The sequence below is a fragment of the Falco naumanni genome, chromosome 7 (genome assembly GCF_017639655.2).
Source record: "Falco naumanni isolate bFalNau1 chromosome 7, bFalNau1.pat, whole genome shotgun sequence".
Lineage (NCBI taxonomy): Eukaryota > Metazoa > Chordata > Aves > Falconiformes > Falconidae > Falco > Falco naumanni.
Window position 1 is genome coordinate 40622099 of NC_054060.1, and position 17561 is coordinate 40639659.

The 17561-nt window shown below is 42.6% G+C and overlaps 1 protein-coding gene across 6 annotated transcripts in view; it reads left to right on the plus strand.

Annotated features, from left to right (window-relative positions):
- The window catches only part of SYNE3 (spectrin repeat containing nuclear envelope family member 3), an 86398-nt gene that overhangs the window by 32939 nt on the left and 35898 nt on the right, over positions 1-17561 (plus strand). For all 6 annotated transcript variants that reach the window (XM_040602381.1, XM_040602380.1, XM_040602384.1 and 3 more), the window contains 8 exons: positions 2901-3058; positions 5977-6149; positions 6588-6897; positions 12003-12164; positions 12872-13216; positions 14181-14317; positions 16265-16412; positions 17200-17382. In XM_040602381.1, the coding sequence (XP_040458315.1) occupies positions 2915-3058; positions 5977-6149; positions 6588-6897; positions 12003-12164; positions 12872-13216; positions 14181-14317; positions 16265-16412; positions 17200-17382 (1602 nt within the window). In that variant the 5' untranslated portion in view covers positions 2901-2914. The remainder of the gene's footprint in view (positions 1-2900; positions 3059-5976; positions 6150-6587; positions 6898-12002; positions 12165-12871; positions 13217-14180; positions 14318-16264; positions 16413-17199; positions 17383-17561) is intronic.

The window sequence follows — 17561 nt, forward strand, 5'->3', positions numbered from 1 at the left end:
GGCACACCACAGCTGGCTCCAGCACACCACAGCTGGCTCCAGAACACCACAGCCGATTGTTTCAGCCAGGGTGTGTCTGCCTGCTGTGGGGGAAGGAGGGAGGACAGGACACAGTCGATCTCGAGAGGCAGCCCAAATCCACATCAGGTATTGCAGGTCATAACTACCATGTAATCTGCCTGGGCATTGGGTCAGAGTCTGTGCGAAATGTAATCATCTTTATGGTGCTAGGTGTAGGAGTTACTTGGTCAAAATCGGTCAGTGATGTTATGCAGGCCATAGGAGCAGCAACATGTTTCTCTTCCTTTGCAAGCTGGTGATCTTAATATTGAATTAACATTTTTTCATGGTTTTGTGTGTTGGCTGCTTACATGGAACGCCTGTGTGTGTGGCGTGGGTTTGTGTATCTGTGGGTTTTGGACAGAAAACCCTTGTGCTCACAGGAGAGCAGCATGAGGTCAGAGTGTGAGTGGGGTTTTGTTCAATGACAGTAGGTTTTCCACCGCTGGTTAACCATGTTTGGTTGCCCTCTACTTTTTGTAAGAAATAGGACTAGGGTAATGTAACATTCTGTACTGGCTACTCCATGACTGGAGACCTGAAGCCAATTTTAAATACGATATGGATGTTGCCAGGAATAGAAACCTGTCCCAGGAAATTAATGCCGCTCCTCATCAGAGTCTTTCCAGCAAATGTACTGTGAGTTTTTGTTTCACAATAGTATAACTGGAATGGCCACAGCTTACGCTCATGCATTCAGAAACTATTTGCCTAGAAATGTATGTATGTAACAAGGAAAGTTTAGGGGACAGTCCCTCTACAGCTACTGGATATAATGAGAATGTTAACGTGAAAATGAGTTGATCATTCAGCTATAGAGATGTGTGCTCTTTTCTGAGGGTTGGATTGTTATAGTTCAGAAACATCAGCTCTGGGCCAGTAATAGTTGGTGAAGGATACAACTGTCTAGCAGTCCACTGAGAATAACATTACTCCTATAGCTGGCTTCATCCTTATGTCTCTAACTAATGTAAGTCAATTCCTTTAGCTTTGATTACATATCCTGTCATATTTTTTACATTTGAGAGAGAGAGTAGCTGTGTCATATCACAACACTCTCACTACATCCAGTACATCTTGTTCTATTCTTTAATCTTTTTGAGGTGAGGTCACACTTTTTAAAACTGCCCTCTGGCTCTGAGAGTTACAGCTTTGGGTTCTGCCCTGTCTGACATCTCTCACTTAGGGAGGAATTCGCTCTCCCATGCAAATGCAGCTCCGCTTGTCTGCGCATGGAGGGCTGACCCAGCCTCTGCTCCAGTAATGCTGGTGGGTGATGCAGTAGCTGCTCTGTAGGTGCGGTTCTCTCACACTGTTTTGGGTCCTGTTGAGCAAAAAGCCTGCTGAAGGCTGAGAAGCAACCATTTAGACTTTCTGTGGCCTGACATCAGTGTTGTGCACACTAACATTTTGTTTCCTCTGGTCTAATGTGGAACAAGGTAAGCTGGGAGCTACAGGAGAGGACAGCTAATATTGCATGTATCCCTTTAGCTCATGAACTGGAACACACCAGCAGGATGGTGGGAAGCTTTCTGCCAGTGGGCAGAAGAAGGATGGCTCTCCCTTGTAAAGACTAAGCTGCTGAGAGTTAAAGTGGTTACAAAATGCCACTGGTCCAGATTCGCCAAGAGCTGTGCTCTGCCTCTCACACTGTGCACTTTCTTCCATGTGAATTGTTTCATGGAGACTGAGGGGCTGCTGTGGGATGAATTCTGCACAGCAAACTTGGGTTCAGTAATTAAGCCTCAAACTTTGCGCTGCAAGAATATTTCAGTGATGAATAACAAAAGGGAAGAACATTTTAATTCACTGTTCACCAAGAGACACTGACTGCTTGGCTGGCAGTAGTTGTAGGATGTGATCCAAACCCATTTAATGTCAATGGCTATCTTTCTGTTCACTTCAGCGGAGCTGACCTACAGTGGGATTTGTTATGGTTCATCCTTATTAGTCAAGTTTAGGATGGCAGCGCCTAAGGGTGAGCGTAGGATGGCTCTTCTCTATTGTAGGGGCACAAAGGAGGCCATCTGGGCAGCAGAGAATTCATGCTCTGAACACAGAAGACACAAGAGTACATCAACAGAGCAACCAACAACCATCATACCCTCCCACTGATTGGGAAGCAGCAATGAGAGAGGAAGGGGGAAATTAAAAGCTTGGAATAAAAGAGGTGGCAAAAGAAGAAATCCATCAGTGTTGATATTCCCATGTGGTGGCTTGTGAGTGGTTTGTCTTGGCAGTTGCTGGCCAGTTCCCATTGTCTGTGTATCCTGGATTCACTGCATGTGCATTCGGATAACCTCTCCATGGTCTCAGTAGAGCAAGTTAACTGAGGGCCTAAGCATCTGCTCCTGATCTCACCGGTTTTAAAGGGTTTATATACCTCTGCGTTCAGCGTGCGCTGAAGTGTTTTGTTAGTCTGGTGGCAGGTACTCAATACATGTGCCTGGGAGGGCACTGGGAGAGTTTTGTACTGACTGGGCTCTGGGAAGAAGCAGAAAGTGTTTGTGACTGGTGTAGCCAATCTGGAATACACCACAAACACCATATTAATCTCATTTGAAAACTCTGAATTAAATCTGCTTACTGAATGAAGCCTCCTACAGTTCCCCACCTTCTTTTTATTTCCTGGTATATTTTCATTTGGAAAAGCTGCAGTGTGAATGTGTTCTCTGTGCTGAACTGAATCGCGATACTGGTACATTTTTTGGTATTATTATTAAAAATGAAAGCCACAACATCATTAGATTTTCTCCCTTGCTCCTTTAGATTGCCTTGAATGTATTCCTGTTTAAGTTGTAAACAAAGCCTACTTACTTCCTTTCTTCATATCTTTTCAGCTTCTTTGAATGCAATGACTCAGCAGCTACAGGATGAATTTGACAGTAGCGTGGAGAATGCAGAAGCTTGGATGAAGGCCATCCAAGAGAAACTGAGGATCAATGACAACACCAAGGGACCTCGATCTGCCCTAGAAGCCAGACTAAGAGAGACTAAGGTAAGGGAAGAGTGTTGGAGCGGTTCAGAGGTGGCTGTCACTGCTGGCATTGTTACAGCAGCTATTGCTGTGAACTCTGGAGTTTTCCACTCGGAAGCTGTCAGCTCCCCCTGCTTGCTGAAATATTGGTCCTGTCTGGGTGGGTTTACATCAGTATTCTGATTTTTCTGTCTGCAAAATGTTTACAGATATCATAGAAAAAGGAAATTTGATATCACAGGCTTCCAAGCTTTTCAAATTGATTTGCAAAACTAGCAGCAGGTTTCACAAGTTAAAATGTTCATGCTTTCCTATGAGCATGCTCAAACCTGAAACAATTGAGTTGCTGCTTGCAATTACCAGATAGTGATTTGCAAAACTCCAGCATATAGTGCAAGAGAATAAGATCACATTAGTGTTCTGTCTTCTGCAGGACTCTGGCACTGCTAGAGAAAGATTGCATTGTCCTAGTAATGGGCTGTTGCAGAGTAATCACCTTGCCCTTTTCCACAAACCCTGACGATAACAGGGTTTACAGTTGCCCTTTATAATCTGTCTAACAAAAAGGTAAATGTTTTCATTTTTTTCTGGTCTTACTTAGTCTCGCATATAACACTTCTCACGGAGATCCCATTGCAGATTGTGCCTGCTGTCTTACTGTGATTTCACATTCCTTAATTTAAAGTCTTATTAGATGTTATCTTGGTCTTGTAATCTCAAAGAGTGAAATACTCCTGTTTGCCCCATCTCTACGATTCATGATTAGAGGGAGCGCTGGTATTTTATGATTAACACTGAAACTATTTTTGTATTTATATTGCATTTAATTCCAACTAGTCTGTTCTTTGAATTAATTGGCCAAATCTTTCCCATCATTATTTACCCAAAAGTCTCTTTTTGTGTGTGTGTCTGCTTGTGTTTGGACTGCTGCTTCTGAAGTTTAACAACTCCAGAAAAATGTTGCAGGCTTACATGGAGGATGAGGTAGTTTACATGGTTGTACAGAAATGTCTTCAGCCTTTTTCCTTAACTGTGGCTCATTAGCGGCTGGATCTTGCTTCTGGCATAATATAGAGACTGTTCATGGAGTGATGGATGATGGCTAGACTTGCCTGTCAGTCATGAAAAACTGAACTATTTTGTCTTGGTCTAAGGATTTATTTCTGCCCTTGAATTATTTTCACCCATTCCTTTTGTCTGGGTGTCTATAATATGTACACTCTCAAAAAACATTCAAGAAACACAAGAACTGAAGTAGGAAGAGTGGTAGTTTGGCAAAAGGGGTGCATTCAGGGCAGAGATAAGAAGATGTAAGGTTTAGAGGTTTGTGGTGATTTAATATGGCCTGAACTGAAGCCTGTTGACTTCTGTGGGCTTTGAAGGAGGTCTATAACTTGCAAAAATCATGTCAGAAAAAAATTTCAATTCAGACTTTGGAAATTCATCATTCTGAAGAATAAAAAGTGTCTGTTCTCTCTTCCTGTGTGCACATTATCCACCTCCTGCTCCATCATCCTGCCTCCTTTCTGGGCCTGGCTTTCCTGTCCAGCTCATGCGTCTTTGTGATATGCTCACTGCTTCACCTATTGGCTGTTTTCAAATCCAGTGATCATTTTTCAGTTCCTTTTTTGCATCTGGCTTGATGTTTTTTTTTATGCTTCCTTCCTGTGGTTTATTTTCTGTTAATGTGTTAATGAAAATGCCAGCCAAAGATAGCAATCATTTAACAAAACAGATTTGAAAAAGAAAACTGCCTGTACAGCCACCGCTTTCTCTCCAGCTGTTGTTTGCTTTCACTTGCTAGAAAAATGTCAGGCTTAGAATACAGCTTTACTCTTAAATTCTTCCTGCTGGGAATTTTATTTTCTTTCCCTGCCCTACCCTTTGCCCTGCTTTCCTGGATTCTTTTACACTTTTCACAGTGGATAGTTCATCCAAGCACCTGTTTGTATGTCACATGCAGATGTGCTATGTAACATGCCAAAGGAACAGTCTTTTCCCAGAACGCGAGACTAGAGATCCAAAGGCCTGTGATTTGGTCTCACCTTTGCAATAACTGACATGATTTTTTTGAACAAATCCCATAGGCCTGATCTTTGCAAAAGGAGTTGCTGATTTTGAGGCTCTCAGTATATTCATTATAGAAGCCTTCTCCTCCAAACTTGAAAGCCTGCAGTTTGCCAGGAGTTTGTGGAAGAACAGCAAGGAAAGTTAATCTGATGGTATCAAAAGTTTGGATAACGTGCTGCTGAAAACTGACTTGCAAATTGGGACATAATTAATGTGTTACATTGTACAGAACTTGTGCTGATTTTCCATCTCTGGGTAGAGGAAGAGAGTCTACTTAAATTTAGATGGCTTAACTTTCCGTTCCTGGCATTCCAATTTGTGAAAGATATACATTTTCACCTATTCATAACTTAGCAGTTTAGGGTCAAAGCAAAATTTGGTAGCAGGCAGAAAATTCCACTAGTTAATTTCTCTTGGCTTGTTTTCTGAGCCAACTTTGATTTGCAGTAGGAAACCTTTGTAATATGCTTCATGATTTCTTATAGCAGAGCTTAAAATTGAGATGTTGCAGTATACCCTGTGGAGATTGCCTCTACATTCTTTGACAGGTGGGGGAGAATGACTGGCATGTGGGAAAATAGTGCTGTAACTTTATTACAGCAGTGGAAACACAGCCACAGGTATTTGATAGAAGATGATCTGGGTTTTGTAGCTAACTTAAGTGGTTTTCAGCCACTACGTGGTTTTCAAATAAATTCGGTTCTTTGGGATGTTTAAGAATAAACAAATCTGAAGAAAATTTCATGTTTTCCTTTCAGGAGAAGTTTTGCAGCAGGTCTTCATGATACCTGGGTAAAAGCAAAGTTTGAGTTTAATCAATTACACTTGATTTCTTTTCATGCTTTCAGTCTCATTTGTTTTTCTTGTAGAAAATACGCGCACTGGAACCAGAAGGCAATTTGAAAATCGACTTGATTCTTGTGAAGGCAGATGCTGCTCTTCGCAGCGTCAGTGAGGATAAGAAGCGTGAGGTGCTGTCTAAACTGAAAGCCATTAAAGCCTTGTGGGAAGAGACAGCCATATACATTACTCACTGTCACAGGTAAGACAAAGGTACCCTTTGCACAAGGCTGCTATTTCGTGTGTTGAGGCAGTTGTCTCATCCAGTGCTTCCATAAAGTGCTTCCTGCCTCTCCCTGCTGCCTGGATTGTTGACAGCAATCACTGCTAATCCCATTCCCACGAACACATTGGGGACAGTGTGGGGAGAGAGGGTCAGAGGGACCTCAGTGCTCTCTGCCTTCACAGCCCAGCCCACCTCATGGTCTGGAATGGTAAGTTTGGCCAGGCACAGGGACGTTGGTACAGAATGTTCACTCCCTGGAGCAGGGAGGACCTGGGAAGTTAATTTGGGCCCTCTGAAGTCAGAGCAGCTTAAAATTGCTCTTGCCCTTTGCTTTGAAGGCCTTTTGAGCTTGCCAGTTCCCACTGTTCCCATCATAATTTCATCTAACTCCTCTCTTCTTGCTCTCCCCAACAGCCGTATTGAGTGGGTCTGGCTGTGCTGGATTGAGTACCTGAAAGCCCAAGATGCGTTTTACGTGTGGATTCACAACATGAGGGTGACCTTGGAGCCTGACATTGAGTTGCAGCTTGGCTTAAAGGAGAAGCAGTGGCAGCTGAGCCATGCTCAGGTTCTGCTGAATGATGTCTTAAATCAGTCAGTCCTGCTGGAAAGACTGCTAGAGGAAGGTGCTTCCTTGTTCAGCAGGATAGGTGACCCCAGCGTTGATGAGGATGTTCAGAAGAAAATGAGTGTGGAATACGAAGGAATCAGGGAAGAAGCCCAGGTACACCTATAAAGAGTGGGAGGTGTTCAGATTTCACCAATATACAGTGTTGTTTGCTATCTGCTTCTTGAGTGATAGGGCTTCCCTGGTAGGACTGCAGAAAGAAACAGAGCGGAGGACCCACTCTTTCCATCAGTGGACTGTTTGCAGCAGCCATCATCTCCCAAGATAAGCTGCTGATTGGGATGCTCTTACACTGTGCTTTATAGTGTGTTGTTGTAAAGTAACTGCAAGCTGCTTGCTGTGACCTAGTGAACCTAAACCTTGGTTTAGGTGATCTCTATATAAAGTTTGAATTGTTCCTCATCTTTCAGCACATTACTGATCCTTGTATAAAGACATGCGAAGTACTCATTCCCAGAGCCGGGGAGCATTGCATGCACCCTTGCTGGAGGAAGTAGCATTAGTTCAGATCCACAGCAGCACTCCCTGCCTGCAGAACTGGGAAACATCGAGGTGGGAGTGTGCTGTGGCCCAACGCTCTGCTCAACTAGCCAGTTCCATTATCTGAAAGATCTTCACTGCATACAGTTACTAATTTTTGCCTGATGCTAATTTTCCATCTTGAAAAGTTATTAAATAGGCAGGTGTAAGACATCCTAGTTCATCTTTCAATGCCAATGACCCCATTCCTGGGTAAAGATTTCAGATAAGGCTAATATGTGTCACTTCTAAAGCTCAGGTAAAGACAGGATTGGACCATGTGTCATGACTGAGGGGCAGACATCTGCAGCTGGGCAGCAGAATTCAGTTTCTTATTAGCGTATATCAATAGAAATGCTCAAAGGGATATTTGAAATATATACATATGGAGACACATCTATCCCAAACATATAGAGATGAAAATCTAGCCTTTGTCTCACAGTGGCTTCCAAGGGTTCCATAGGCTGGAATTACCTGGTGCAAATATGAATCCTTTTCATTACACTGGTTCTGCTGTCTGCCTCTGTCATAATGTTGCTTTCTATCTGTTCCCACACTTACACCCCAATCCAGAACCGGAGCCTGACAGTGATGTATGCTTTCCCTCCCTGGGGGCTGTTGTACAAAGTTAACTTCAGATTACACTGGAAGAATCACAACATTAGGATGCTCATGCCATTGCTCTGCTTGCTCTACAAATACTTCTATTGTTTTAAAGAACAGCACCCTGAACCTCAGAAGTACAAAAAAACCAAAACAACCCCAAGCTGGCACCTTTCATAAGCATGAAATTCAGATATTTTTTAGCCATAAAGATAAAACTTCTGCTAATGTCTTTTCAAAAACCAGAGTGTATTTGGAAATTTTGTAACTGCAGCTGCCACAGAGAGGCTGTAAAGCCATCAACAGACTTGAGCCTCAGTGTTGATTTTTTTTTAAATTTATTTCTTTTTAAAGGTAGATCTGTTCATTGCAAGGCAAATGGATTTATGAATAAGAAGGTTCCTGGGAATTCAGATGTTGTCTTTCTAGATTTCCATTTTAAATTCTCATTCACTCCCTTCTAATGAAAACTTGTCTTTGGTTTTGAAGCAGGAGAGTCATTAGCTATTTTAATAGGCAGTTCTTTCAGACAAGTCATTTGAATAATCAGAGCCAGAATCTGACCTCTCTGAGACTGGTTTGACATAGTATAATTTCTCTAAATGACATGGATACATGCTGGTGTAAATGAGATCAGGAAGTGCCTTGTAGTACTTAGACAAAATATGTCTTTATGACTGCAGCCAACTGAGATGCTAGAAAAAGCTTTTCTTTGGCATTGGTTACAAATACCACATTTCATAGAAGGATGGAGTGAGAGAATACAGCTAAGAAATCCCTCTTTCAGGAGGTGTGGAACAAGGAAGGGAGTTGGGAAGCCTTGGATTTTGCAGCTGAAGTAAGCAGAGTTCATTAGCTAATGCCAAGGTTACAGGCACCTTGGGAATCTTGTTGGCAAGTATTAACACTAGTTAGAGAAGCCCTGCCACCTCTTCCAACAGGAGGGAGAAATGAATGAAAGGGACGTGGGAGTTGTAAGGGGATTGCTCCGGCCCCTCACATGATGAGAGGCCAGGCTAAATGTGACTTGCAGATGCCAACTGAATGCCTGAGCTGCCTCCCAGAGGAGGCTCTCTGGTGTTTGCCGATTGCACTTGTGTTTGAAGAGCATTTTTAGATCCCGTGCAGTTGTCTGGCTCTATCAGAAGGCAAACTCTTGGACAGCGTTTCTTAAATGGTTTGTCTGTGACTGTGCTTCTCTGGTATGAGCAAATGGTGGGTTTTTTTTTCCTAGTGCTAACATGTGTCCTTATCATTCTCAAATTTTAAAAGCACATAATTTTCTTTTAATTACATTGACAGGAATATTTTTAGATGTGGCAGCCATTTCCTATATGGTTTCCCTTGGTAAAATAACAACATGCAGAGGTAGACGGTTGTGAGTTTTAGCATAAATGATGACTGAAGATGAAAAAAAAGTTCTGATATATAGTAGGTTGATACTTAGTCAAATATATCAAATATGTCTGAGTACATCAAGTGAATTTCAGTTCATGTTGTCTTTGGTAACTGAAACCTAGATATTTATAATGCCAACCATCACATACCCAAGAGCTAAGACTAAAAGCTCCAGGAAGGGCTACAAGAGTTTTCTGTACCCAACCTGAGATTCCACAGAGGGATTTAAAGCAGGAACTTGCTTTATCTGCTCTAGATTGCCTTCCAGAGGAGGCTTGTTTGCCTTTGCTGCCTGTAAGGGGAGCTTAGGGGAGAGGGTTTCTTATGCCTCTGTCTACCCTCCTTGGGTACCCAGGGCTCGCTGTATTTTGCCCAGACACACCTCTTCCTCTGCAGCCCATGGCAAACCCATTCTTTTCCCGTTGCTGCTGTCACTCTTTCCAGGGCCACGTCCTTGCCTAATGTCTCCTCGCATTAACCAAGTGCATGTGGAGACTGACTTTAACATTGTCCTGCTCCCAGAACAGCTAACCTAACAGAAGCAAGTGATACCATATTTTCCATCATTAGTTTTCCTGCCGAACCTCTGGGGAGGAGTGAGGCAGGCAGGTCTTTGTAAGCCTTTTGTTTGACAGCTAGCACAGTCTGTCCACATCCAGGGAATCTCTTCCTTGACCTCACGGACCAGCAGGAGTATCAAAAATGTGCTCTCCTTTGTTTTGGCTGGATAGCCCGGCCAGGGGTGGGTCATTTAAACTTCCTTCTTAACCCTCTATATAGTAGTGTAAGACTTCTGATTTTAATAATAGCCCCAGTTTGTTATTCTGACATGTTTGGAGCTTCTGTCGGTGCAACAAATTAGCCTGATTGCCTGGAATCAATAGGCTTGGGCTGACTTGTTTGACTTTGACATTTGGCCCATTTATGCTGCTATAAGATTGCATTCTTCATCTCTAACTTGAGGTCAAGGTGAGAATCATTTAAGCTGTCTACACCTCTGCAGATTTGAGAATCAAGGCAAGGGGATTTAGTGAACAAGTGAGGTGTTCTGCTGGATACATCTTGGCTGTGGAAGTCTGCAGTCATCATTCTGCTTTTTGGTCTCATCCAAACCCATGTTTGCATAGGTGGTGCTATTAAAGATCCTGCCCTAATAAGTGGGCAGCATTTTGTCCTCCAAGGGAAGCAGTTGTCCCTTAGCTGTCCCATTTTTTTCCCAAATCAAGACAACTAACTTTAGGGGGGTTGCTCTTGATTTGCACAAGTCAGCAGAGATTACTGTGGCAGTGTGGAAACCAGACTGGTGTTGTGGCACCTGGAGAATGGTGGCTTTGTACTGCACTGGGAACCTAACTGGTCGCAAAGGTGAAGGGCAAAGTCCCAGAGGGTTCACCACTCCACAGCACACGTGAGGTTCTGTCTGACTGATGCTCATGCCACCTTTCTGCTGGCCTCGCTGGAGAAAGGCTGACCGGACGGTGATGGCCCACTGCCACCTCAGGCAGGTTGACGGGTGTGAGGACATGCCCAGAGCCTCACACAGACAAGGGGAACACAGAGAGGACTTTGAAACTCTGCCCACCATTGCAGCTATCATCCTACTCTGTGGAGGACAGCTGGGATGAAGCTCTGCTCGGGGGCATGGGATATGTCCCATGTTACGCAAAATGAAGCTTAGCCCGTTGGCTGTGACAGCAAAGCCTTTCAAGGGTGCTGCAAGCCCTAAATGGATTGTGCAATGAGTATGGTTTTTTCTATTGTAACCATAGGGTACATCAATAGATCTCCATGCCAAGTGGTGAAAAGCAGGAAAAAAGTCAGTCTGTTGTTGTAGGAAATAATACTTAGGTTGGATATTATACTGGTGAAACAACTGGGCAGGATTCTTTGGGATTTGTGTAAAATTTCCATCAGCAAGGCCTAAACTTCAGCTGGCAAACAGGCATAGTCTAAGCAAATGTGCCCCTGCCCCATTGTGAGGGGTGCCAGGCTGGGTCAGTGGGGGGCAGCTTAGGATGTGCCGGTCGCTGTAAGTTCAGGGACGGTCGGTTGTAGGGTGCACGCACAGTAACTCAGAAAATGAAGCCTGCTTCGCGTAGGCTCAAATTTGCTTCCGAGGTCTCTGATAGTTTGTGATCTGCTAATTGAGTAAGTAGGAAAGTTCCTGAGCTACATGATTGAAGGTTATGGTCACTTTTGGTACAGCCTGCTTAAATAATGAACACTTTAAACCAATGTGCATGCCCCTAGTGCAGCCTCTTTTATTCTGGTTTTGATCAGCTGATCTGTTGTGTGCTTATCTTTATTTTTAAGCAGCACGGGGAACATAACTGCTTGTCTGCCAAAGTAAAAACCACAAGCAGACTTCTGTCCCTTCTCTTTTTCTAATGAAAGATTAGGAAGTTTTGGAAAGGAGAGTCTAGAAATTTCACTGGAGAGGATCTTGCAGTTTGTCTCCTCAGAGGCTTGCCATTGAGAGCCTGCAGCATGACCCAGCTGGGGACAAGCCTTTATGTCCTTCCGTGTTCTGTTTCTTGAGGTGAACTGTGAATTCCTGTGGAGGCCAAGCACTATCGGGGCTCGTGGAAAGGGACTCTTGTTTATATGACTTCTGGGTTACATTGTAAAGGAAAAAGAGCCAGATAAGCACTGTCCTCAGCTTCTGATGTCTCTTGTTACAGAGAAGAGTGAAACTGCTTGAAAAGATAACCAAGGAACATGAGCAGTACAGCACTAATGTCAGCCAGTTTCAATCGTGGCTGGATGGTGTAAGAGAAAGATTAAACTGCTGCATTGCAGAAGCAACCAAGTCTTCAGCAGAGGACAAGTTAAAGTCATTGAAGGTCTGTAAACAATTCTAACAAAGAGCTGGGACTGTATGTTCTTCATGCCTGTATATGCTTCTCAAACTGCACAAGGGTGTACTTCAGAAAAGAATTGCATGAACAAAATAAGGTGGTGATTGCTAGGTCCTAAAACTGTTAGTACATTTGGTTCTCCCAACTGTAGCGTAAGTCACAGCCTGGTCTGTTATTTTTCTTAAAGCCTGATTTCCTACCTTTATGTGATTCTTTGAGAATCTTGTTCTTTAAACTTGTTTAAACAAATTGTATTTGGTAAACATAATACAAATAGAGCCTGAAGGCTCACAGATTTTGAGAGTTTAGAACTGGTGATAAAAATACCGGTTTTGAGAACAGTATCTGATATTTTGGTGCCACTGCTTAAACTGTTTAGCTTTAAATGTCCCGGAGATATGGCTTATTATTTCATAGTGCCTACAGCTCCTCTTTTCTTTGTCAGGGACTTCAGGTGACAAGTATTTATGAGTGCCAGTATTTTCAGAATCATGGCAGTTAGTATCACTCAGAAGACAATCAAATCACCAACCCTGGCTTCTGGTCACTTGAAAAAATATGTATATTAAAATAAGAAGTGAAGAACAAAATATTTACGAACGGGGGAGCTGGTCTTTTTTTCCTACTGCTTTCAGCTTTTTTCCCCAGCTTCTCATTCCTGCAGCTAATCTTTATTTAACTTATTTGTGTAGGAAATTGCCAAAACCATTAGAAGTGGAGGAAAGGAGTGGAAGCGCCTTGAAAATCAGTGTGCAGAGGTGATTCATAATACCTCCCCACTCGGAGCTGAGAGAATGAAGGATGAACTCGAAGACCTAAGAAAAGCCTTGGAGAAGTTGAAACTGCTGAGTAGTGAGGAGGAGGAGAGATTGCTCAAGATCCAACAGTCAGAAAGTGCCTATAACTCCCAAGTCAGACAATTAGAAGCAGATGTCCAGGAGTTGAGAAAAGATCTACAGAGACTAGAAAATTATCTGGACTCTGGGGAAGGGGAAAAGACTGAAGATGAGTTCGTAACTCTGTGGAGAAAATGCAGTGTAAGTTGTTACCCTTTGTATACCTAAAATCTTGAGTTCAAAGGGACCATATGCAAAAAGAGCACCACAGTACAGAGTAAACAACACAAGTTTCTCTGCTTAAAAAGAAGCGGGAAAATAATCCCTCACTTTATATACAGATACATGCATACATATACATGCACGCACAAATACACGTATTTCTGGGGTATTTGGTAAGACCATTTCTATATTATATCCTTCATCTGTGTAAGGTGGGTACCTGTATTCCTTTACCAGCAGAGACATCTTCATTCCTAAGGAGTCCCAAGTTTGTAGCAATCCAGTATTTACACTAAAATCAATCTGTTGCGAAAATGAGTGCAGAAGGTTTGTCACAAATAAAGCAGATAAGAATCTTTACCACTCATTTCCTCTTAAGGGCTGATTTTGCATTTATTATCTCTTCTCAAAATGCCTTTAATTGCTGTTTGTGTATCTAGAGCTCAGCAGGACTAGCTGGGGAACGTATATGCAAAAAAGATCCACAAAATAGAGGCTGGTTCAATCCAGCTACATTTGCATGTTTTTTTGTTGGTTTTGTTTCCCTACGTCACCCTAGAATTAACATTCTGTCTATGTGAGTCTTTGAGAAAGAGCTGTTCATGCAAACAGATGCAGTTAAGACTGCTCCAAAAATGCATCTCGTTACATACTGCAGTCAGTGAACTGAAACTGGGTCTGTTTGTGATTCACTCTGTTCAAACAGTGAACCCTGCAGATCAGATGCAGAGGCTGGGCAGTGTGAGGAGAGGAGAGAAAGCCTGCAGGAACAAAACTGTTCCCAAGAATGTTTTCTGCCTTAGTGAAGTCTATATTCCTTAAAACCAGGAAAAAAGGCATCAGAAAGGGGACTTGTGAACGCCCTGAGACACAGCCTTATCTCTTCATTTCATGTGCCAGACACTACATAAGGTGTAACCTGTTCATTATTTTTATGATCAAGGCAACGAGAAAAGCTCTGGCTGCAGAAGAGTCCAAGGTTGAGAGGCTGAAGGCTCAGCTTAAGGAGCTGCTACGGTTTTCCCAAGATGCGCAGCAACACACTGAGAGTGTTGTCTCCACAATACAGCTGTATCAAAGGTAGTGGGAAGCCTGATTATGCCGGGGGTGGTGGGGGGAATATTTTCTCAGATATTGAAGGGATTGACAGAGGTCTAAGAAAAAAGTGATATGCCATCTGATTGTAGGTGACAGGCAGAAAAGAAAGGCTTTTGCTAATTGCATCCGCCTCCGCATTTCAGTAAACCTGTAATTTTAGCCATTTGCTAGGAGCTGTAGGCTGCTGGCCATTTTCAAGCAACAATCTGACATCGTTAATGCTGTGTATGGTTTGCAGAAAATTAGATTGTTGGCAACTAGTGTGATCTTCTTTGCATTTTATAATAATAATTTATGTATTTTGCTTGCCTTTCATGACAGCAACTAGAAAATCAGGACAGGAGCTGTAGTAGTAAACGGTTCAGAAGAATTATGGCCCTCCCTTGTTGAATTTGTTGTGGTGACTCACCAGCCTTAGCAATTATTTGGCAGAGTTTATTCCCCTTCTTCTGGCAACATATACTCATGATTCCTGTTTTCAACTTGCCTTGGGTTGGAAACTCTGAAAGTTCAGCCTCTCCCCAGACTTCAGTGTTTCCGTTTCCAGGCTGCCTGGAATCAGGAAGTAAAGGAGCTGCAGCAAATTTTGCAAACTAGAAGAAAGGATTTGTTTGGTTTGTGGTTTTTTTTTTAAGGAAAAAGAAAGGTCAGTGTTTTTACTATATCCAAGCTTCTTTTCCTCCATCCAGTGCATGGTATGCTGTCCTGCTGGAAGGGTTTTAGTTCATTATGGGAAAGGATTTCAGTTTAAAAACTAACAAGTAAACAATATTGAAAGAGAAGCAGAGAATGCAGGGGACTTGTCTCTCAGTAGAAAATGGCAGCTGCTCTTTTGCCAGCTTCTCTCCAAAGCTTCTTTGCGAAGTCTGGCAGCTTCACGCTGAGCCTGGCAGGGGCAGCAGAGCAAATGGCGAAGGACGTGTAATGTCAGAACTTTATATTTGCGGAGATTTTGGCCTTTGCAGGCTTCCCTTTGTTTAGCTCTGTAACGTCCCAGCGACACAGGTAAGGTTATTCTTTCTGTATTTATAGAAAGGCAGTATTAATCTTGATTGGCATTGCTCTTGCCTGCCCGTCTTGTGAATTTGCAGGATACTGTTCCCATATGAACATATAGTTTGGGCTGCTTTCTGCCATATAAAATAGGATTCTGCAAACTGGGAGGTCAGGAAAGCTGAGAAAAACAGGAGGCAGCTGCATGGGGTGTATCACTGCTAGGCCTTGTTACTCAGCTGTATTTTGGATAAGCCTTTATAATAGAAGCCTAGATATTTAATGGATGTGTGCTGATTTTATTTTATTTTCAGTACATATGCACACACATAGCTGTGCGTGTATGTGTATACATATATATAAATACAAAGCTTTTATCAGAATCACCTATATATTAATATAAATACAAGTGGTTTTGCAAAATTTTTAAAATTTATATCTGAAAAAATGTATTTTGGTAGGTAACATAGGGTGATCAAAGATTTCTTAACGTAATTTTTTAAACAAACAAAGACTTGACAATATGTAAAACAACAGAGGCAACTCCAGTTAAATTCTAGACGCTCTTGGCTTGTTCCTCCCATCAGTCAGTGAGACTGTGCCAATAACAGGATTTGTTAAATCATGCTGGTAATAGCAGCCAAAAAAGATCGCGTTAGACAGGGAGGCTGCTGGCTGCTAGAAAGGCACAGTAATTCCTGATCCACAGTTGCACTAGAGACGAATGTGTCCCGTGGTGTATAAATAAAGTTTTGTTGGATGTCTCTGACTGACAGAGCAGCTGTCAGTACGCAACACCAGGCTCAGAGAGTAAAAAAAGGCTGAGGCTTTTGTGTAGGATACAGTTTACACACAAGTGTTGTGTTAATTCATGCCTTGTGTTTGGACTTGGATTTCTTCATAACCCTTCTCTCTGCTGTCACTTTATCCTTGCAGTGTTAGAAGCAAGGCATCTAAAATGAGCACTGATACAGAAACCCAGCTGAGAAGACTCTTCCAAAATCCTCTGCAAGATTTTGAACAGTGGAAGCCATCAGTCCAAATGCTCCTGAAGACTCCTGAGCCAGCACTGGCTCACATTGAGGTAGCAAACCTGTTACTAAATTCAGAAACTGATACTTGGTTTGTGTTTGCCCAAGCTATGCCGGCAGCTGCGTGAATACAGCTGCTGGACATCAGCAGCTGGAACTGCCTTTCCAGTACGGCAGGAAACCTCGCATATGGAGGTCAATGCTTAGCTCCAAGTGTAGCAGAATGTCTTACTTTCTGCCCTCCGTTTGGTTAACAGAAGTTGTCAACTGACTAGGCTGAATTAAAGTGCTAGATATCTTTAACAGTGATGCTAATATTGTTTAGCATTAGCCCAGATCTCCCTGGACAGGAAGCCTGTGGATTCTGTTAAGAAGTGTGTAGTAGCATAGTCATGGGATTATAATGGATGATTTCTGCATGTGCAGCAGGTGCAGCATGTGCAGCAAGGTGTGTTTGTTGCTTAGTCATCCATGTCATCTCCAGAATAAATGTGTCTGTGAACAGGGATGGAGTTTATCCTCAGAATGAGCATTCAAGCTGTCCTTTCTGTTGGTTGTTTAGGCCTCTGCTCTGCACAGACAACTCTTTCCATAGCACAGCTTTCCTCTATTTCTGTTCACAAAATGGATGCAGCCCTGATGCTTCTAACATTATCAGGAAGACTTTTCCTTTAACTGGGCACTGTCCAGGTACCTTCTGTTACCCCTTGTCAGCCCAGCATGCTGTTTTTACCTGACTTTGTCATACTGGTTTGGTTGTGTGATTTGTGTGAGAATAATATGGTTATATGATTTTTAAATTTTTGTTATGATTTCACTGGAAGAATTTTTATCTTGTAGGCTGCTCTAGTTGAAAGCTCCCAGTTCAAAGAGAAGTTGATGACATTACAGCTGAAGAAAGATTTGCTAAACAGTGTCCTTGGTGAGGAAAAAGCAGAGTCTTTCCTGCAAGAAGTAGCTGAAGCTTCAAAGGAGAGAGAAATTCTACACAAAAGTCTGCTGCAAAGCAAGAGCAAACTCCAGGTGAGCCTCAAAGCCCATATACAGTCTTTACCTGTGACAAAAACAGTGATCAGTCTTTTACTAAGCCAGTTTTATAGATGTAAATTTAGTACTAACTAGCTGTGCCCAATCCTTTTCCTAGGTTGGTCAAATATTCAAATAAATTTGTGGTCTGATGCATAGTGTAGCTTGGGGTTTGT